General features: G+C 41.1%; 1 protein-coding gene across 2 annotated transcripts; it reads left to right on the top strand.

The window, feature by feature from the left end:
- Positions 1-4405: 4405 nt before the first annotated feature.
- On the top strand, positions 4406-22991 carry kdm3b (lysine (K)-specific demethylase 3B). 2 transcript variants are annotated; one of them, XM_088343828.1, is made up of 25 exons: positions 4406-4848; positions 7687-7842; positions 8161-8274; positions 8369-8474; positions 8558-8682; positions 8760-8819; positions 9483-10163; positions 11301-12483; positions 12564-12780; positions 12856-13070; positions 13560-13712; positions 14446-14553; positions 14624-14751; positions 14820-15150; positions 15221-15474; positions 15549-15821; positions 17211-17382; positions 17465-17555; positions 17640-17770; positions 17854-17973; positions 18265-18288; positions 19651-19790; positions 19866-20042; positions 20902-21036; positions 22236-22991. In XM_088343828.1, the coding sequence occupies exons 1-25, from the start codon at positions 4645-4647 to the stop codon at positions 22314-22316; spliced, it is 5379 nt and encodes a 1792-aa protein (XP_088199954.1). In that variant the 5' UTR covers positions 4406-4644; the 3' UTR covers positions 22317-22991. The 2 variants fall into 2 exon arrangements, with proteins under 2 accessions (XP_088199954.1, XP_088199955.1); XM_088343829.1 differs by lacking the exon at positions 18265-18288.
- Positions 22992-23447: the final 456 nt, after the last annotated feature.

Genomic DNA, 23447 nt, shown 5'->3' with positions numbered 1-23447 from the left:
GAGACTTGAGCTGCTCCGGTGGAGTTGCGGGTGGATGCAGAGGGTGGGACAAGACAATTCCATTTAATACTCATTTTAAAACTTGCAAGAATGATCATGCCCTTAGAAGATTGATAATTGTCCCGATGTTTTGATTAGTCACGGCCATATTTCTTAGGTAACAATATAAGTGCCTTTTTTTATATATTTTTATCATCTTGAGCTTTGTGTCCACGGTGATCATGTTTTGGTTTCGACTTTCAGCATCAGTAAGACTCTATCAACTCAATACAGTACAAAAGAATGAAGTATTGTACCGCCGACTCTCATTCTTTACAAGGCACGCGGGATTCTGAACTGAATGAAGAGAAAGACATTGTGGGAAGTAGTTCAGCCTATCGGTATGTTCGTGATACGGTGATATGATATCAACCAATAGCGCCCTGGCATTTTAGAGACATAACTGGGTGGAATCATTTCTTGGAAAGAAAATCGGGAAAATATCTGATTCCACAGCGTGGAACAAGTTGTAAGGCGGGGTAGCCATATCTTTGTACTGTACATAAAGGGCATGTTCCCAAAGCGCCTCGTTTTCAATCCACCAAAAAAGAAAGCCGATTTCTCGGAAGCTCCAAAAGGACTATTTATATACTGTTGTGTTTTGTTCTTTTAATATTCAAAGTTTTGTATATACTTTCTTGAAATATTGTTACTCCTGTGCTATGAATAAACGCGTTTTTCAAACGATGTGTTTCAAAAAGAGCACTTTTTTTGAATGTACACTTTATTCTTGGATTTTGTCGTTTATCTGTACTTGAATATTTGAACAGATATTTAGTTGTCATGAAGGGATTCCAGTTTAAATGAGTTTGAAATGTTTGAAATGTTATTAGAATTTAGTGAAATAATCGATTTTCTTTGATTTTGTGCAGAATACTACGTTGTTATTAGTAATATACTGAACAAAGGGAACCTCAAAACGTGTCCTTTTCCCGCTTTTTTTCTTCTTTCCCCAAGCTTTTTGCTTCTTTTGTTCTCCATTTTCCTTTTGTATTTTATTATTATTCTTTTGTTTCTTCCCCTCCAGCTTTTTAATTCTTTTTTTCTTACTTTTCATTTTTCTTATTATTTCCTGCTTGTTTTCTTCTTCCTTTTGTCTTCTTTCTTTTATTCTTTTGTTTTTTTTCCCCTTTTCTTTTTTTATTGCCTTATCATTTTCTTCTTTTTTCCTTATGTTTTATTGTTTCTTTTCCAAGCTTTTTCTTTTTTCTTGCTTTTACTCTTGTTTTCTTCCTGCTTTTTTTCCGCGTTCAGAGCGAACCGCTTCCCGCGTCCAGCAATCACCGGATCGTGGGCGCGACTCTTTCTCTTTCTTCCATTATTAAAACTTGGGAGAAATGCAACGCAAGTGGGTCCTGTCTCTGTTCTGGTCCTGACACTTATTCTTTTTCTGTTTTTCCTTTTTCTTTTGTTTCTCTTCCCCCAGCGTATTGCTTTATTTTTCTTGACTCAATATTTTTCCTTTCTTTTTTAGTTTTTAACATTTTTTTGTCTTTTTTTTGTCTTTTTCATTTTTTCCTAACTGCTCTAACTTCTACATCCAGATTTCTCTAGGTAAACCCCCGCCCACCCCACACAAACGCCCCTGTTTCAAACCATCACACATTTTAAAGAGTAGTTGTTCTGCATTTCTAATTTGGCAAAATAAGATTTTAAAAAACTTGATTGTCCTTTAATATTTAACAGTAAATTTGACACTCGCGAGTGGATTGTTGACTATTTCACAGAGGAATATAAAGTGCCCTAGAATGAAAAAATCTACCGAGAGATTTATAATCTTGAAATTGACTGATTTCGCTGTTTTAGAACTAGTGATATATTTTACTGCTATCTAGCGGAATAAGATTGAATTGATTAAAGAGCAACCCAGATCAGGGGTGGGCAAACTACGGCCCGCTGGACAAAAATCATTTCGAACCAGTAATCAAAAATATTTTTTGTCCTCATCGTCTCTTTGTGTGTCTGCAACAAAAAACTACAATACTAAATATACAAATTTAGTGCTTAAAAACAGGGTCTAAAATACTATTTTGTATTCGGTATGATTATAAAAAATGCTATAGAAATACTACAAAAATTCTACTACAGTAATACAAAGATCTAAATATAATTACAGACATATTAAAACAGAAATTCTACAATAATACCACAACAGTAGTATTTAACAAAAAACTTGAGACATACTACAAAGATACTCGTATGGAAAAACTTCAAAATACTTCTACAGAAATACTACAGAAATACCATGGCAGTAACACTGTAATACGAAAATACTTCTACAAAAATATTATGACAGAAATACTACAAAATACAACAACAGTAATACTACAAAAATACTACACATATACTGCAAAAAATACACCACGGAAATAGTACAAGAATACCACTGTAGAAATACTACAAAACACTACAAAAGTACAGTAACACTATAAAAATACTACAGAAATACTACAAAATATCACTGCAGAAAAAATACAAAGATTCCACAAAGATAAAACTCAAGTAATACTACATAAATACTATGGATATACTACAAAGATTCTCCTATGGAAATACTACAGAAATGCTACAGAAATACCACTACAGTAACACTATAATAAGAAAATACATCTACAGACCTATTACAATAGGAATACAACAAAATACAACTTTGGTAATAATACGAAAATACTACACATATGCTACAAAAATTATACTACGGAAATAGTACAAGAATACCACTGTAGAAATACTACAAAACACCACAAAATTACAGTAGTGCAGCGTCTGCCGTCATTCGGACCCTGTACCGGTCTGTCGTGGTGAAGAGGGAGCTGAGCCGAAAGGCAAAGCTCTCGATCTACTGGTCGATCTACGTTCCTACCCTCACCTATGGTCATGAACTTTGGGTCATGACCGAAAGAACTCGATCCCGGATACAAGCGGCCGAAATGAGTTTCCTCCGCAGGGTGGCTGGGTTCTCCCTTAGAGATAGGGTGAGAAGCTCAGTCATCCGGGAGGGACTCGGAGTAGAGCCACTGCTCCTCCGCGTTGAGAGGAGCCAGTTGAGGTGGCTCGGGCATCTAATAAGGATGCCTCCTGGACGCCTCCCTCGGGAGGTGTTCCGGGCATGTCCCGCCGGCAGGAGGCCCCGGGGGCGACCCAGGACACATATGTCTCTCGGCTGGCTTGGGAACGCCTCGGGGTCCCGTCGGATGAGCTGGAGGAAGTGGCTGGGGATAGGGACGTCTGGGCTTCCCTTTTAACGCTGCTGCCCCCGCGACCCGACCTCGGATAAGCGGAAGACAATGGATGGATGGATGGATGGAAAATTACAGTAATACTATAAAAAAAATTACGGAAATACTACAAAAATATCACAGGAGAAATAATACAAAAATACCTCAAAAATAACACTCAAGTAATACTACATAAATACTATGGATGTACAACAAAGATTCTACTATGGAAATACTTCTACAGAAATACTACAAAAATACCACTACTGCAACACTATAATACAAAAATACTTCTACAGAAATATTATGACAGGAATACTACAAAATACAACTACAGTAATACTAAAGAAATACTACAGATATACTACAAAACTATGACTGCAGGAATAATACAAAAATACCACAAAAAATGAAACTCGAGTAACACTACATAAATACTACGGATATACTACAAATAGCCTACTATGGAAGTACGGTACTAAAAAAATACTACTGCAGAAATACTGCAAATACTGCCATCTCCTGGCTTAAGTCATGATTGCAGCCTTAGATTTTCAAGCGTCGATATCCACCTTTAAAAATATATTACGATACAAAGCGAGATATTATTTTTACTTTTTTGGAATGAATTAGCTAGCATGTGCGTAACCACCCAAGCACCCCCAAAAATGATAGCATTTTGAAAACTCTTTCCCTTAATAAAGGACAGGGGTGGCTTAAATAGGATTAAAAACGCTAGCTCAAGTATAAAGTCAAACGAAACAAAAATGTGAACAACGCAGCGTCACAACTACTCCATTGCCTTGAAATGGTTCAGTCTACTTGAGTCTGTGGAGGCTCTAGTGTATTACGGCGAGAGGGTGTTTATATGGAAGCCCAAGAGTGTCAAAATTCCATTTGAAAAAGAAACATTTATATCATCAAAACGGCCTTAAAATAAGCTGAATTAAATCAAACGGACTTTATATTCATTTTGAAATAAAAACCCTTGAGCAAAATACTTTTAATGAAAATGTTATAGTACTGTAATTCAATTGGACGCGTTATATCGTGTTATTAGCCATCCTTCCGCAGTGGTTCAACTTGCACTTCCGATTTTGACCACAGGGTGCCGCTGCTCCCCCAGCCAAAACTCCGCAGTGTCCCTTGCCTACGAGGAGTGCGTTCGATTGTTGCAGGGCGCAATGGCGGACCTAGTCGGGTAGTCGCTCTCCTCCAACGCCGAGGACAATAACATCTCTGCCGGGTCGTCTGACGGCTCCTTTTCCTTCTTTTTTATCACCCGCCATCGGATCTTCCAAACATCCTTTCCAAACAATTGGCAGTCGGCATCCGAGCGAGGAAGTTGACCCCCGTTCACGCTGGCTCCATAGTCGGGCCCACAAAGATGGGGGAGTCTCTGGAATGGATCGGCAAGCGTTTGCTTTTGCTGCTCGGCGACAAGGAGCCGGAGAAGACGCCGGAGAAGACGCCGGCAGCCCGGGACTGGCTGCGGGGGACCGTGCGGGCGCTCAGTGTCATCGGCCTGGGCGCCGCTGCGGAGGCTAGCGGGGGACAGCCGATCACAACAACTCCTGCGGCGGCTCTCACGGTTTGTGTCGACGCACTCTCTAAAGGAGGAAGGCCTTTTTATATGCAAAATGACGAATACATCGTTCGAAATTCTTTCTCATAAATTGTCCAAATGGCGGTTGTGTTTGTTGACACTGAGTACTAGCTATGCGGCTCTGACGTCACAAGCAACCGACTGAACCGAAACTCGACGCCGAGGATTTTTTTTGGCCTTCGAGTTTTTTTCACTAATTAAATCGTTAACTCGTTTTAAAAATCCTCAGTATTCCTTAAATAACCCCCACAAAATATGAAGTTTTGTATTTCAGTTCAATCTTCAACCGAAGACTTAATTCGCCCTTCTGCTTTGACATGTAGAATTAGCTTCCATGCTAGCTGTCTCGGTCGATTATAATAAGGCAGAGGCCTTAATATAATTCTTAAAGTAAATCATTTAAATCGGTATATATCGTGTATTTACATTATTATTTTATTAGTGAAATGCTAATTAGTGTGCTAAAGCCGGCCAAATGAAGGTGTTAAGGTGTTTGACCTACATAAATGAAACCAATTAGGAAACCTAACCCGATCAAAACATAGGAATATTTCATGTATTATATACTGCGATTATCAAAATAATTTGGAGATTTTTTTGTTAAAGATTATATTAATGTACTTTGGTTAACATCACCGTTTGTTCCTTAAGGGTGTTGTTTACAATAGATAGATAGATACTTTATTCATCCCCGCAGGGAAATTCACAACACAACCGCAGTATATTATATTTTGGGATTTAAACGATTCATTCATCTGTCAAAATGAGAAGAAAATAGCTAATCATTTTCTCTATCTCAAATTTTGCTCATGGTACAATAAAGCCCACAATACAGCATTAATACGTTGTGAAGTGGGGATTTCAATTTGAAATTGCTCTTAAGTGGGTAATTCAAACCTATGGAAATTAATTAAAGCGTTCCGGACCCAATTACCCCAGGCAAAAGCCTTAAACAAGCAAAATAGTATATAGCAAGTACTACTCATGTGTAATGTATGTGTATATGAATAAATAACATCAATAAATGTACACTTTAAGGGAAATTGAACTTCTATTTACTTTAAGTGTAGTGAGCTGGTCAGGTGGATGTGAGGATTGCCATACCCTTAGACAATTTCCTTGCTTTCATCGCTTTCCTTATGTTTAATAATTGTCACGATCGGTTACGGGCATAGAAATGATCAAGGGTCGGGATGCGTGAACCTTCTTTGTATTTCGTGTTAATCGCAAGCTTGGTTTCCAGGGTTATCATGATTTTTCTTCTCCCTTTAGCATCACTGCAAGCCTTGGGACTCATAGTGAATAAAGTACAAAGAAATACAGTATTGTTTCGCCAACTTGCGATTTTTTTTTTTTTTTTACAAAGCACAGCAGATTCTGAACTGAATGAAAAGAAAAGCATTGTGGGAGGTCATTCAGGCAAAAGAATCTCAGCATTTTCATGATGCCCTGATACAAACCGATATTAAACCCGCATTTTATTTGATGCTGGCCAAGAGCAGACGGGTATCTTAAAAGACATAACTCATCATTAAGCATGAACGCCACGAAGCCACTTAAAATTCGTTCTTGTTGAAATTGTATGGTGAGGAAAATGCCGTAGAAAGCATCTGAAAAACATCTTTTCCACACCGATAAGTGTAAATGTCATAAAGTGGGGTTACCTTATCCCTGGGGTCTACTTGTAATAGATGCTGAGCTAAAGCTGCACGTTAGAAAATAGTAGACAGGAATCTTGGGGACATAACTTTCACAGTTATACACACCAATGACATAGGGTTAGGACTACTCCTAATCCTACAAAAATATATTCAAAAAGATTCAATGTCTTGAATGAGGTAATTCCCGGTTACCTTTTAGCTTCAATAGAACCTATTTTAAAACTTCAATTTATGAGGGTTGTCTTGTACTTAGAAAATTTGCTGTGTATTTGCCTCATCTTTAACAATAGTCACAATCGTGAATTCCTTCAACAGGGTACCAATTTTTGTGTACTTCTTCATTATCTCGAGTTTTGTCACCATGATTAGCATGTTTTTTGCATTTTTATTTAGCATCAATGCTTGCTATGCAGGGCAGGACGGCGGCGCAGTGGTTAGCGCGTGTGCAGCACAGTTCTGAGGTCATGAGATCGAACCTCCTGTGTGGAGTTTGCATGTTCTCCCTGTGCTTGCGTGGGTTTCCTCCGGGCACTCCGGTTTCCTCCCACATTCCAAAAACATGCATGTCAGGTTGATTGGCCTAACCAAATTGTCCCTAGGTGTGAATGAACGAGCGAATTGTCTGTCCCTGTGTGCCCTGCGAATGGCTGGCAACCAGTTCAGGGTGTCCCCTGCCACTGCCCGAAGATAGCTGGGATGGGCTCCGGCACCCCAGAAGTGGTGCAGATAATGGATGGATGGCTTACTATGGGTCCCATAGCAACTAGATTAAATACAAAAAAATGGTATCACCCAGTTTCAGGCTTTACTTAGCACACGAGCTTCTGAACTGAATTTATGTGACGTCGACCAATAGCAGACGGGCAACTTATTTCACGCACACTGTAAAAATCCTATTCTAGTTTTTAGAAATGCAAAACAATTTGTTGTTGATGTCGTACAGTGGGGAAAATGTCCAAAAGAGGGGACTGAAAAACACCTTATTCCACACTGTCAAATGAAAACATTGCAAGGTGGGTACTCCATATCCTGAGTTTGAATGTGTTAAAAACGGTTGGTTGGGTGGATGTGCGGGCTTTATATCTGTTTGTTTTTGTAAATGATATCTTTTTCTGTGCCTTTGGACTTGGATGGCGCGTAACAAAGTATTTCCCACCGGCAGGTGTTGGTAGAGTTCGACAACGCGTCGCAGCGATGTTCGTGGGTGCGAGTGTACGACGATGCCGTCCAAGCCCTGTTGGTGGAGGAGGCCATCGTTTGGGCCGCTCGGAGCGGCGGGATCACGTCCTCGGTGTCCATCACCGCTTGGCCCGCTCTGGTGAGTGTCTGGCACCGTGTTTCTAACCAAAATTGGAAGTAAAAAATGAAATAAAGGGAAAATGCGTCGCTTCTAAACATGATTTAAGTGCTCAAATACTAAATATCACACACGTCTTGGCTTGGAAAAAAAGGTCCTCCATTCTCATCAAGAGACGACTAAGAGGTACTTATTATTATTTGCAGTCATTGATAATCGATATACAAATGCTGAAGCAGAGAGGAGTAACTACTTTGTAACGACATTGATTGCAATTAAAACTGTTTTTACCAATCACATTTCAAACAAAATCCATTTATTTATGTTTTTCTCTGTTAGGCTTTCCGCTCCATAGTTGACAAAGTGGGTTTAGGATCCATGTTTCCAGTTCAGTATTTTGGAAGCAACAATCTGGAGTTCCTTCAGGATAAAAAGTCTACTCATAAATTTGAGGTGTGTATGTTTTTGTTTACACGTATTGTTTGCCGTTTCACAGATGAAGTAGTTGGACCGTTATAGGCTTAGCAGAATGTTTTCTGTGGTACAGGTCGAAAAAGACGTAAGACACCCTCTGCTTGTGGAACAGCCCTCCGTGCTGACTGCCATCTCCAGCTGGAGAACTGATTTTGAATTGCAGCAGATCCTCAGGAAGGGTAAGAGCTCAACTATTCAAATGATTTTTTTTTTGGGTAGCAAAAGCAGATTTGTCGTGAACCCTCCCTTGTTTTGTGTGCAGGTTCCCACACTGTTCAAGGACGAAGAGTTTGCGTGTATCAGCCCGAGCTGGAGGAATGCTGGGCCTTGGGACTCGTCACAAAACACGACCTCGTCTCGCGCACGATGGAGGTTATGTTGGACAAGGTGATGTTTTTGAATTGACTCTAAAACAATCAGGGGAGATTGTTGTGCGCTAACAATACATTTCTTTCTTTTTGTAGAATAAAGAAAAGCAGCTTGTGGACCCTCGCGTTATACATGTCACGTTAGGGGACGATGAGGTAAGATAATTTGATTTAGGAATGATATAGAATTTGATCTATTTAGATATATATAGTAGGGATGCGCAATAATGATCAAGCCCATAGTTATAAAACAGATAAGAGCCAAATATGACTTTGCAGTTATCTTCCTGAAAGATAAAAAGACCCAATAATTTGTCCCTCTATACCACTATGATATTCGATCAGCCACTACCTGTTAGAAAGTTCTAAATATTTGTTATTTGTAAAAAAATATACTTAGATGTTCTATAAAAGTTGTAAAATAACTTGGTCGTTACATTATCCTGATGTAGTTTCTCCTCTCTGTGTCAGTATTTATGTATTTATTTTTATTCATTAGAGCTACTAATGGGTACAGCTAAAGTAATGCCACTTTCTAATGAGTGCTTTCTTAGCATGGACATGTGTGCCATCCAGTATTGGATGACATGTACAATGAACACAGCCATAATCATATGCACTTTCTGCAATATTATCTGTATCCGTCCATGGGCAGGGTTTTCTCGGGTATTAATTGGAGAAAACTCTTATCGTGCATCCCGAATAAATGAGCAACAATAAAAAGTACATCTTTACAGAAATAAGCATTTTTTGTTTGTCCGTGTTTTGCCTTGATGTATGCTGCTTGCATTAAAGTCCTTCCCATCTATTCTTTTCCAGTTCGTTAAGAATGCCTGGCGGAGAACGGAAAGCGAAAAACTGAAGGTCGACAACAGTCGCAGGCGGAGAACCGCATCCGAAGAAGAAGACTTGAACTTGAAGCGTTTCAAAGGAGCGGGAGAATTTGGAGCGGTGGAGCAGAAACCCGAAAACAAAAACGCCACGGAAGGGACGGACGTCTGGCGAGGGGACTCCGGCCAAAACGTTGGCAGCGCAACCAAAAACGGGACTGCCTCAGAAGGAAGCGTTCTTCAGGGCAAAGTGTCCACCGCCGTCCTGATGGATCAGTCCAATGCTAACGGAGCGCGTTACTACGCTCACGTGAAAGAAAACGGTCGCATGCTCGCCACTCAATTGGCAGCGGACTCGAGCACGTCGGTCTCTCATACGCCCACCCCTCCTCCGCTCAAGGCAGCACCGTCCCCGTTTTCTGCAGCGGCTTTCCCCTCTTTAGGGCAAATGCCCAGCCTGGTGGCCAGAGCCCCAGTCCTCAAAGCTCCTCCAAACCAGCAAGTAGTCAGAGAAGACTCCTTGAAATCTTCTCCCCAAACGGCAGCTCTTGTTTCCCCCGGCCCTGTCACAATTTCTTGGACTTCGCCTGAAAACAGTGCGGCTGTTGTTGCCCTGGCTCCCTCCGGAGGCTTTCCCCCCAAGGCTCCCATGTGGGGAAACCAAGCAGAGGTACGACAACCCGAACTCCTTTGTACCTTCTGGTAGAGATGGGAAAGACTTTTCTTGTGCTCATTACCAGCGGCTACACACACATTCACAGTTGAGCTGCCACACAAAAGATCCTATACCGATTAAGTATTCTGCTGGGACCGGTTGAGCTACTTTCTATTTTCCTGCAGGGATGCGTGTAATATCGTTATCATTTTTCTCATTGCCTATGTGCGTTGACAGTGTAGATCGGCATTTTACTGTTTGGGGCTGGTGTGCGAAGGCACATTTTGTAGTAAAACCGCACGGTGCCAAATGCGTGGAGTGTTAGATAGATAGATAGATAGAATAGATAGATACTTTATTCATCCGGGTAGGGAAATTCCCACTTCCAGCAGTATCTTTGTGTTGAAAATAAAACAACAATAATATAGTAAAAGGAATATAATACATAAATACCCAATGAAACGTGTTGATATAGAGTATGTTTGAACATGTTAGAACATTTTGACCCTCGGTCGCCAAATTCTGTTTGTGTCACAGGCATAAGCAAAAACTGTGAGCGTCTCTTTTCCCCAACGGATGTTCTCGGAATACAAAACACTGTGGTAACATCTGAAAACATTCCATTTACTTTCTGTAAAATAAATGAATCGAAAATTTCTAATTCAATTTGCCTTTCGATGTGAGCCGGTCCCCAAAATATAAGGAAAAGAAAAAGCCCGTTACCGTGGCAACCATCAACAACACATAAAGCGCCTGCACTGATTCCGACAGTACTTTTCCACAGTATCTTTCGCATCGATATGCTGTCTTCTTTTGTTGAGCATTACTTCTTTTGTACATATTTTTCTGTACTTAAGTAATGTAAATTTGAGAAAATATGGTATGTATCCTCTGTCGCCATCTTGACTGGTTACGTGATCCCAAACACACGATCAACACAACTTAAAGTATATCTGAAAACGACAAAAGGGTTGCTAGGGAACAGTGGCTTATGCCAATGGCACTGATCGCAAAAGGCGCCTCGTCTTCACAGTGCGTAACCCAAAATCGAATCCCTTTTCCGAACCATGTTTTCCCCTCTACTCGTCATGAGTCAAGATCTCTGTTACTATTTCACTAGCACATTTACAATCACCTTTTTTGATGTTACAGGCACCCAGGCCCACGTTGAGTTATCGGGTCCCTGCAGCAGTACCGGCTACTCCCGTTTTTGGAGATGTTACCTCACAGATCAACGGAGCAGCAACCGTTCCCGCAACCTCCAAGGACTCTTCCAGACCCTTTGGATTTGGCTTTGCTAGAGACAAGAGTGAGACTCAAGCCAAGCAAGACCAAAATTTGTTTTTCCAGTGCATGACAAATAATCCGGATTCCAACCCACTTCTCACTGGTGCTAAAAACCAGTCAAAGGACACTAATTACTTTGCTGCTGCATCAGAAACGCTTGGTAAAGAACCAGCGAACCTTTTCATGTCTGCTACCGAAGGGATAAAAAAGCTAGAGCAGACGAACACACTTGACGTTCATCCGACGAGAAACGGTGCGCTGAACAACTCTTTAGCCAATTTTCCAAGCGTGGTGAGCTCTTCTGCTGTAAGAGGTTCCGAATCAGTATCCGGACTACAAAGCATTTTAAAGAGTTGTAATAACGGGACACTGCCAGGGAGCATGGCCATGCCATCTAATTTGACCTCTTCAGAGAGCCACAAGAACCTCTTTTTGCAAGGCTCGAAAGAGCCAGCCAATCCATTTTTGGCACGCGGGGACCAAAACGCAAACAATCCGTTTGTCGGACTCGCCACAGTTGACTGTTCCCCGGACAATAAGCCCAATCTTTTCACTATGGCAGAGCCGCCTAAGGGTATTCTGTCCTCCTCTTTTGCGGCGCTCTCAGCCGCTGCTTCACCCGGCACTTCGATCTCTCCGGCATCCATCGCAACCCAGCGCTCGCCAAATGAAGGCACTCTAATAAAAGACGAAAACGCAGCGATTGAGATGCCATCGTCCACATTGGGCAGCTCTGTTTTTGCTACATTGGGACTTGCCACAACAGGCGGCTCTATTTTCGGAACAGCTAGAATGGATCAGCTGCCGGTGACTTTCGACCAGAACCTGACTCCAAAATTTGGTTTGGAGGAAAGAGTACAATCCACCAAACGGGACTCTGACCTAAGCAGTAACAGCGACTTGTCGGACTTGAGTGAGAACGAAGACGGTCCGGACAGAGGGCATCTGCACGGAGAATTGTCACAGTCTGCCAAGGATGGAGCCATGCTGCAAAAAGCTAAAATCCAAGGCGCCGCCAAAAGCAGGCCACGGAATAAGCCTTTCAAAGGTAACCTTGCCCTAACAGTCAGAACTTGTCTTAAAAGTTTGCACTTTCAAGCGAATTTATATCAACTCTCTATGTTCCAGTGGGTCAGTCTGTATTGAAAGACCAGAATAAAGTGCGTCGTCTTAAGCAGTCCGGCGAGTCCTTCCTTCAGGACGGCTCCTGTATCAATGTGGCCCCTCACCTGCACAAGTGCCGCGAGTGCCGCCTGGAGCGCTACCGGAAATCTCGCATCGGCGACGACGACAGCGAAGACGACGACGATCCCAACGTCTCCTGTCGTTTTTTCCACTTTCGAAGGTAGACCGTGATGAGAAGTTACACCGCAGGCGAATAGTTTGTAATATTTCCATTGTATTTTCTTACTGTGAACAGGTTGGCTTTCACCCGTAAGGGTATATTGCGCGTGGAAGGTTTCTTAAGCCCCCAACAAAGTGACTCAATGGCTATGGGTCTATGGCTACCTGCACCCACCGTGCAAGAGGGGCTGGACCTTGATACATCCAAGTACATTCTGGCCAACGTGGGCGATCAGTTCTGCCAGCTGGTCATGTCCGAGAAGGAGGCCATGATGATGGTGGAACCTCACCGTACGTACTTCTAGTTCTTGCAGTTATTATTAAAATGTCGGCTGGATGCCATGAAGTTTGATCATCCCACCTTTTACAGAGAGGACATAGAGAGTTGTCTATTTGTTATAAATTTGCCACCGGGAAGAAAGGAAAATTACGAATATTGTAACTTGTTTAATTAAAAGGGCTTGTGATTGGTTGACGCGAGATATAACTATTGTAGATAATATTGATTGTAACATCCATCGTGTTTGACTACAGTCTTGGCAATGTGTTATAACATTACTAATGATAACTTCATTGGGGAAAAAACACCCTAATACATTTTATTAGCACAAGAAAAATATGCTTACTTGGGAAAATAACTACTCGTTAGATTTATTATAAATGTGGTGTCGAGCAATTTTTGTCTTCAGAAAAAATACCCCAGCACACATCCGAAAATCAGTTTCTCAGCTCATATGTATTCATGTTAATAAACTCAACATTTTCTTTGTGCTCTCGCAGAGAGAGTAGCTTGGAAACGTGCCGTGCGAGGGGTGAGGGAAATGTGCGACGTGTGCGAGACCACGCTGTTTAACATCCACTGGGTGTGTCGCAAGTGCGGCTTCGGCGTATGTCTGGACTGCTATCGGCATCGCAAGAGCACACCGAGAGACGGTAAGTACAGTAGAACACAGGGATACGTCGTTTCCTGTTCCGAGGTGGGGGATTGGAATTGTTGGATGGTAGGGGGTAGAAACCTTTGGTAATTGAGTATTGCATTCCAACTCCCCGGTATTCCAGATACAATTACTAAAATTGTATACACGTGTGAAACGTTAGTAACAAAAAAATATATAGTATTATTAAATAATGTACATGATTAAATACACATGTAAAGAAAAAATGAAAATTCATTGAAGTAACTTGAGCTTGCACAGTGAGTAATCGTTGGATGCAGAGAGTGGGGGCTAAAATAAGACTGCCATGCACTTAATCACTGCCTTATTCTTAATAATCGTCCCTATCTTCCATTGGTTACGGCCATATTATTTAGGAGAGTAGCGATGCCTGTGCCTTTTTTGCAATTCTTGCCTCAAGCTTCATTTCCGTTGTCATCATCTTCTTGCCTCTCTCTTTAGCAGCACTGCAAGTTTGTTACACCCGATTCGGAACTGAAGGGAGAAAGGGAATATTATGGGAGGGAGTTCAGCCAATAGCATATCGGCAGTGATATAAACCAATAGCAGACCAGCATCTTATGATGTCGAGTAATAGAGGAGGTAACTTGGAGACTTATGAGGCACTTAACTCGCACAGTCAAATGATGAAAAATGCTCTAACCAGCGATCCAAAAAAGCATGGTTGACATTCAGATGAGTGTCACTAAAATGTTCTGAATTTTGTCTAGATTTAGAAGACGATGCAGAGGATGATGTTTTCTCTTGGTTGAAGTGTGCTAAGGGCCAACCTCACGAGCCAGAGAACCTCATGCCGACACAGATTATCCCAGGGACAGGTGCATTCGAATCCCAACGGTAAATATATGCTCATCAAGTTTGATTGCTAACGTGTGTCTTTTGTGTTAGCTCTTTACAACATAGGTAACATGGTGCACCTGGCAAGAGGCAAGTGGGGTATTAAGGCCAACTGCCCCTGTGCAAGTCGACATACCAAGTCCCTGGTCCGCCATAATGCCCCTAACGGAGTCGCACAGGTGTGTCATACCGTCAGGATTCTCACATGTTTAAAAGGTACTTATGGATCGTCTGCTTATCCCAATAGACAACGCCAAACAGTGCAGCCATCCCTGGAACTACACACTCTACTGTTGGGACAACTCCCAAGTTAGAAAGTGAGCCCTCAATTATCAAATCAGAAATCACTCAAACTGCAGTACTGTCCAGTGGCGGGACAGGAGAAATCCTGGTCAGCACAAGCACTTCCGGCACCAGCAGTTGTTGTAGTAGTAGTAGTAGTAGTAGTAGTACAGCGTCCCTCGGTATCCTTGCACAGTCCTCCACCAAGGAGACAAGGCCACCAGGAGAGGGCAACAGCTCGGCCCTTCACTGGCTTGCAGACCTGGCCACGCAGAAATCGAAGGATGACACAAAAGGTAAGAGAAAAAAAGGAACACATTTGTAATGGTTATCGCAATTCTTTTTTTTTTTCCTCTAATCATTCAGAATCCGGTTCACTGCGCGCTATTATGAATCGGGAAAGTCGACCCCCTTTCGGCCTGGACTCACTCGGTGCTCTGTCGAGGCCTTCGGCTGCCAGCCCCAAGCTCTTTAACAGCCTTTTACTCGGCTCAAGCGTGACACAGTCCAAACCTGAAGGTTCTAGCCTGAGAGATCTGCTCAATTCTGGATCCGGCAAGCTTTCACAAGGACACGGAGAGAGCGTGGTGCCATTCCCATCCGTCTTTACCTCCGGAGGCGTAAGTGGATCAACTCTTTTTTTGTCTGTGTGTCTTGGCCGACTATGAAACCTTAATTACCTGTGTGTGTTTAGAGTGACAAGCTGAAGAGTAGCCTTCCTAACTTCTTGGACCACATCATCGCCTCAGTGGTGGAAACAAAGAAAGCCGAAGGCCGCCGTAGCGGTACCTCCGAGGGAAACGACCTCGGCGTGCTGGGAGCCCGCAAAGATGGAATAATGGGCCTCAGCGTTTTGGAACCGCACACTTCGCACTCTTGGCTCTGTGATGGGCGACTCCTTTGCCTTCAGGATCCCAGCAATAGCAACAACTGGAAGATTTTCAGAGAGTGCTGGAAGCAGGGACAGGTAAGAAGCACATTTCCTTCTGAACATGACAGTAGAATCCCTGCCTTACAATGTTTCATTTTACGGTGTGTAATAAGATCTATTTTTTGGCACTCTTAACTGTATTTTCTCCACCATACGACATAACCGACCGATTCTTTGGCATGCCCAACAAATTCAAAATTTGTAGTATTTCTTCGTATGACATGTTACATTTCTAAGATGCCTCTCTGTTATTGGTCGAAGTCATATGAAGTCCTTGTCTATTAAACTATTTGGAAAAAGACCATCTTGTATTTCCGGATAGCTTTCAATACGGCATCATTAAGATTCAGATATGCTAGTGGCTGAACTCCCTCCCACAATGCCTTTCTCTTAATTTCAGAATCTTGCGTGCTTCTTAAAGACTTTGCTTGTAGGAAAAAAAACAATACTATATTTTTTGTATGGTTCCCATAGCTTGCCGTGATGCTAAATGGGATAGCAAAAACATGATAAGATAGATAGATAGATAGATAGATAGATACTTTATTCATCCCCGAAGGGAAATTCACTTTTCCAGCAGCATCCCTAAGCTGAGAACAATCGAAAATAACTGAGAACAATCGAAAATAACACGGGAGCTGCTGGAGTGGCTGCCATTCGTGACGGCGCCGGAGAAACGATTCAATTTGAATCATGTACAAACAAACAAACAATTGAATCATGTACAAGAAACGATTCAATCTGAATCATGTACAAACAAACAAACAATTGAATCATGTACAACAAACAAACAAAATATTTATGTTTCAATAAGTGGAGTGTTAATAAAATGGGGGGAAAATAATTTCTGATACTGATATAACCAGGTAAAACTAATTTTAAGTTACCTGTCCAAATGAATGTTGTGCCATCTCACCTTTCCCACTCTCTCTGCTCGCTCCTAGAAACGAAGCTTGTGATTGTCAAAAAATATGAAGAAAGTACACAAATCACAGTACGGCCTTAACGAATCGACAATCGTGACCGTTACTAAAATTAAAGTGCCGATTAAAGCAAGTAAACCTTCGAAGGGTACAACGTTCCTCATAAATGGAAATTTAAAAACAGATTGTTATCCCGTCATGGCTGTCTCCTCCTTAAATGTACGAGCCCAAGTCACGTCACACTAAAGCGAAATATAGTTCTTTTTTTTTCCCATTGAAAAAAAAAATAATATCCACGTACATTACTCATAGTAGTACCTACGAATGCAGTAGCTAAGCATCACCATTGGTTTCTACCCCCCGCTATAAAGCAATTTCACTTTGCAAACAGATTAATGCCATGTCCTGGGGGTCTTCTTTATTTGATTCAAATAGATTGAGGCAATTGCAACTCGTATCAAAATTCTTTTAACATCTGCAATCGATTATCCTTTGTGCTTAGCCTGTCATGGTGTCGGGGATACACAAACGACTGAAGGCCGAATTGTGGCGTCCCGAGGCCTTCAGTGAGGAGTTTGGGGACCAAGATGTAGATCTGGTCAACTGCAGAAACTGTGCCATCATTTCTGACGTGAAAGTGCGAGACTTTTGGGACGGCTTTGAGATCATCTCCAGTAAGTTGCGGAAACATTGATTTGCCCCCTTCCGACTGCATAGCCCCAATCGAACATTTGTATTTGTTTTCATCAAATACAGAGCGACTGAAAGACGTTGAAGGGAACCCGATGGTGTTGAAGTTAAAAGACTGGCCTCCGGGGGAAGATTTCAGGGATATGATGCCCACACGGTGAGTAGAAAAACAATTCCATAAACGGAACACAAAAAACAAGCCTGGAATTTGCTCATGTATTTTCTGCTGTGTGTGTCACAGGTTCGAAGATTTAATGGAAAACCTTCCGTTGCCCGAGTACACAAAAAGAGACGGCCGGCTAAACCTCGCCGCCCGCCTGCCTAACTTCTTTGTACGACCGGATCTAGGACCCAAGATGTACAACGCTTACGGTAGGACGCTGCTGCCTATTTTCCTCCGTGATGGCCTTTTTAATTCCAATTCTCATCCTCTCGTTTTTCCTTGCTCGCCTCAGGTCTGATCTCGACGGAAGACAGGAAGGTTGGCACCACCAACCTTCATCTTGATGTGTCGGACGCTGTCAATGTTATGGTTTATGTCGGAATACCTAAAGGAGAAGGAGATATGGAGAAAGGTCAGTGGAATCAAGCAGTCAGAGAGCAATTCTTATTATTTCAATTCTATTTTCCCCCAGAATTCACATATCAATGCATTTATTGCAGAACAGAAACACAAATATTTACCTCACAAACTTAATCTCGTTAATGATCTGTTGTAGCTTGATTGGTAGAAGACAACGATTATTAATTGACAAAGATTTACGCCCAATATCCCTTGACATAACTGTATATTGCCACTCATCTTTGGCTTACACATCAGCCGTAAAAGAATGTTTTTTCATTACGGCAACATTTCTCATTCACAGAAGCAGATATCAATGGACGCAAAGGTGTGTAGAATTTCAGTTGTTTCCCTTGAGTAGCATGCATTTGCTTCCTGACTAACTTTCCCCTTGTTGACCGTTCCACTCTTTGCTTTGCGACTAGACAAGGCAATCATTTGCTTCATTCTATCTGTCTTACATTTTCAGAAAGGAAAATGAGGACAAGTTCAGACAAAAAATGGCCTAAAGGACATGCTTTAAATTAGTTTCAATAAAGTCCTTGCAGATCTTTTGCAATTGCAACAAATGTGATGATAAAAAATAATCTTCTCATCTCATTAGCTGCACCGCTTATCCACAGTAGGGTCGCGGGGGTGCTGGAGCCCATCCCAGCAATCATCGGGCAGTGGGCAGGGGACACCCTGAACTGGTTGCCAGCCAATCGCAGGGCACACGGGAACAGACAACTCACTCGCTCATTCACACCTAGGGACAATTTGGACCGGCCAATTCACCTGAAATGCATGTTTTTGGAATGTGGGAGGAAACCGGAGTGCCCGGAGGAAACCCACGCAAGCACGGTGAGAATATACAAACTCCGCACAGGAAGTCTGGAGATGAGATGAAAAAAATAATCTTATTTTTTCAAAATAATATCATTAAAACTGCCCCTTGTGGATGTCAATGTAGAAAATCAAATACAAATCTATTTGTTTAGCACAATTTAGACTTAAGTATTATATGAAATCCTTTAATATACAATAAGAAAAGGTAAGAAGTAAAATGAATCAAACTACTGTATGTTATGGTCTATAAGGTGCACACTTTCAAGTTTCTTGTAATCATTTTGTTTTTTAAATACGCTTCATAGTCTCGAAAATGTGTTCTAAAAAGTGTGTTTTGAGCCTCCTTTTAAAAATGTTTGGGACTTGGAGTCATCTTTCCGATAAACTCCTTAAACCTTTCAACAGCAAAAAGGTTTCTTTACACTTTCTAGAAGTTTTTTTTTCTCAGAACATAAATGTGCAATCGCTCTGCAAGAATTTGATATAAAAAACGGTATTTCGACTGCGCTTCACTCTCTTTTCTCATGCTATGCTTTTACTTATAGACATTCCCTATTTGCTCTATAGCATTAGACCGTTTAATAAAAGACGTTTGTGGTTCAGCGTACACACATCCTTTTAATAAAATGAAAATATTTGACACACTGCAGAATTGGCGGCATTACGTATGCATCAGAACAATTTTTATTAGTGCTTTGCACTGGTAACTAGAAGAAGTGATGACCATGGTACACCACTTCAAACTCCCAATAACAAACCCGCCCACCCCAAAAAAAGACAATATCTTCATATAAAACAAAGCAGAGGAGCGTTTAGGGGAAAATATGCTGATTGTGTCGTGTGCATTTGGCTACATTTCCAGAGGTCATGACCACTATTGAGGAGGGAGATGTAGATGAAATGACTAAAAGGAGGGTGTACACCGGAAAAGAGAAACCTGGAGCTCTCTGGCACATTTACGCCGCCAAGGACGCTGAGAAGATCAGAGAACTCCTCCGCAAGGTCCTTAACCATTGGATACCCTCCCCATTACCCCAACAAGGCTTTCAGTTGACCTTCTGGAGGTTCTCCTTTCAGGTTGGAGAGGAGCAGGGCCAGGAGAATCCGCTGGACCACGACCCCATTCACGACCAGAGCTGGTACTTGGATCAAGTTCTCCGCCGCAGACTCCACGAGGAATATGGTGTGCAAGGCTGGGCCATTGTGCAGTTTTTGGGTGACGCTGTTTTCATCCCTGCGGGAGCTCCACACCAGGTAAAGATGTGAACTTTGAGCATTTCATCCGCTTGTCTGTCAGTGACTTTGTTTACAATCGGACAATAAACCAATTGGAAACGAACACTGGATTTCTGGAGCAATCCAAATGAATTGTTTACATCCCTAGAGACAAATGATGAACCCCATATAGTATGGCTAGTATTTCGACTACAAGGGCAAAGCGGGAGCAATGTCATTACTCAAATAAAATCTGTTTCCACATTTAACTTTTGATATTAAATAACGGGTTATTTTGTTCATGTCACTCGCCAAATTCAATGAAGTACCGTGGAAGGTGTTCTGTACATAGATTACAAGAAGCATGGACTTACACTATACATGGATGGATACAGCTGTGACATCCACTATATATAGATAAAGAGGGATTTAGCTGTGAAATTGAAAGAAAATACAATGGAAATGTCCTGAAGAACTCAACCGACACACAAATGGGTTTTTTTGGCGAGCGAGCGGGAATTTTTGTGTATGCGGTTAGCACATTCGCCTGACACGCGAAAGGTTGCTCGTTCGAGACAGGGTGGATTGTGAATTGTGGGCCTGGAGAGGGATGGGTGCCACCAGGCTGTACTTGCCCAAGACACACCCCAGGAAATTGTACCCGTGTGATCGAGGGATCCAACAAACCAACCAACGTACTGCTACTGCAAGTCCTAATGTGCTTTGGGGCATCAAAATATCTTTGATAAGGGAAAATGTGCATGCACACAAGCAATCGGATCAGAATTCTGTGTCAGACTCGAATCAAAATTGTTTGTTTTATCTGCTTTACATCATCTGAATACTTCATGTAAACATGAGCATGATTTTGAAAACAATCCTATTTTTCGGCTTTCAGGTACACAACTTGTACAGTTGCATCAAGGCGGCTGAGGACTTTGTGTCTCCAGAGCACGTGAGGCATTGTTTCAGATTAACGCAGGAGTTCAGACATCTTTCCACGACTCATACCAACCACGAAGATAAGCTACAGGTAGGTGTGGCCATGCATCTTTTATTAAATGCGTCAAGAAATATGCGGTTTTCTATGTTTGTGTGAGAAATACTCGAGCGAGGTCCTTACATTGCACTATTCTTTCTCATTCGCGAATATTGCACTATTATTACAACTTAGGCCAGTCTCTAAGCACTACGTTGTCATATTTTTTATTCCTCTTTTTATCCGGATGGTTTTTATCCTTTTTTTTGTATTTCAATCTTTTATGACACGTTTACCCTGGAGCACCATGTCCAATCTCGTTTTATCCAAGGAATCAACCTAGATATCATCGACAATCAAGACAATTCAATTCCATCCATCCATTACGACGTGGGGGTGCTGGAGCCCAATACCATTAAATATTTAAATTTTAATAAAATTAAAAATGAAAATTCTAAATACAATTTGACTTAAAATATAATACTAATAAATTACAAATAAGATTTAAAATTTTTTGAATTAAATTAGAAATACAAATTTCAAATTAAACACAAATTATATTACATATGAAATTCGGAATACAATTTAGAATAAAAAAATCAAATTAGCAATAAAAAATAAAGTACGATATAAAAATATAAAATACAATTGTGAAAACAAAATTAAAATGACAGATATTTTATTAAATAAAACTAGAAATGTATATATATATTTTAAATAAAATACCAATTAAATTACAAATACAATTTAGAATAAAATAATAAATCAAATTAGAAATAAAAAACAGTATAATTGTAAAATAAAATAAGAATCACACTTAATTAGAAATAAAAATGCCATTTGAATAAAATTAGAAATAAGAAATACAGTTTTAAAATGAAAAAAAACAAAAATGGATGAAATTAGGAATAAAAACAATTATGAAATAAAAAAAGAAGCGCAAGAAAGTCGGCTCTTTAGTGAGCCAAGCCAAAAAATGCCGGTTCTCTAAAAATAGTCGAGGTTCCCTTCTCTAAAGGTAAACGCAGCATGTCGATTTGCTCGGAAAGTTTCAAAATCTTTGTCATACAACAACTTATTTTTAAAGTAACATAAGCAATTACTTTTCCTTGGTAAGTAATCATTTTTGATATAGAATGATTCAGTTACCAACTAAGTAGTGGGTAACCAGTATAACTCATTCCTTTTTCAAAGAAACAGTGCTAATAATAAGAAAGTCTCGTATTGCTTCTTAATTTCTGCCTTCTTTTTAGGTGAAAAACATCATTTATCACGCCGTAAAGGATGCCGTCGGCACGCTGAAGTCCCACGACCCCAAAGTCGCCCGCCCGTAGTGGCAGAATTCCGCCCCGTTACCACCGGCCGCGGAAGAAACGTACATACGTGACGCACAAACCGCAAAGAAAATCCGACATCAAATTTGGGCGGGGTCGTCGAAGGAAGTCACAAAAACGCGCGTCTCGTCTAGTTTTCTTTTGTTTTTCTATGAATTTGTTCCCATCGAGCGTATTTAATGTGTTTTGTGTTTTCCGTCGTACCCGTTACCAGTAAGGGAGGTAAAAACGCTGACGTCCAGCCACCGCAAACCCGAAAATCCCGCGTTCTATTTTGACAACGTCATCGTATTTCAAGACACGCAACGGATTCCTTTTGTAGATTTCGTCGTCGTCCTTTTTTCAAAGCGGGCGCTTCCGACCCGGCTCAGAAATGTATTTGTGGAGCAGCCGATCGGGAAGCAGACCAAAGTTTTTGTATTTTTAGTTTTCGCTCAAAGGAGTCTTTTCATTTTTGTACGGGCCCTTTATCATTGCATGAGTAATGATGGGAGGGATTCCTTAGATGATGCTTTTTTTGGTTTCACAGGCTGAAAAACTGCAGATTTGCAACAACATTGTTTGAAAAATCACATTTGCAGCTGAACTGAACTACTGGCCATTAACATTGTATCAATATATATTGATCTTAGCAGTCTGTTTGAATTTTCACAATAAAGTTTAAGAAAAATGGCACTTTGGTCTTTTGGGGTGTCCCAGGGTTTCCGTGGAAAGGCATTGAAATCATTATTCTAAATGTATGACCTTCATTGGCATTCAAATGTCTTAAATGCAATTTTCCCAAGTCTTAAAAATGGGAACACATTAATAAGATTTTTATTTGTTTGAACTAAAAAGATTTCGTAACATCAATTGTCTTTTTTTAATATTTCACCGATTTACTATTGCGGCGACATGGCGTGACCACGATAACAACTATCGAACTGTGATGTGGTTTCAGTCGGACCTTTCAGAGCGCACAGATGCTTTGGTCTACCCACAATACTCAGAAACTTGGGACCGATTGGATCGAACCAGCTTGGGGTCGGGTCTAGACCAATAAATCAATTACAAGTGTACTGAATTGGGTCAAATTTTAAAATCAATGGGAAATGTTCAATTTATCAATTATACTTGATTTTAATTTCACAA

This window comes from Urocampus carinirostris, chromosome 9 (assembly GCF_059441175.1).
Source record: "Urocampus carinirostris isolate Australia breed hairy pipefish chromosome 9, RoL_Ucar_1.0, whole genome shotgun sequence".
NCBI lineage: Eukaryota > Metazoa > Chordata > Actinopteri > Syngnathiformes > Syngnathidae > Urocampus > Urocampus carinirostris.
Note: the sequence above shows the minus strand (reverse complement) of the source record. Positions and strands in the feature narration are given on the sequence as shown.

Excerpts from the sequence above, each read along its gene's own strand:
- kdm3b (XM_088343828.1), top strand. The coding sequence starts at position 4,645 with ATGGGGGAGTCTCTGGAATGGATCGGCAAGCGTTTGCTTTTGCTGCTC. Across the intron at positions 7,843-8,160 it reads TCACCGCTTGGCCCGCTCTG|GCTTTCCGCTCCATAGTTGA; the intron begins GTGAGTGTCTGG and ends TTTCTCTGTTAG. Across the intron at positions 17,383-17,464 it reads CGGCTTTGAGATCATCTCCA|AGCGACTGAAAGACGTTGAA; the intron begins GTAAGTTGCGGA and ends CATCAAATACAG.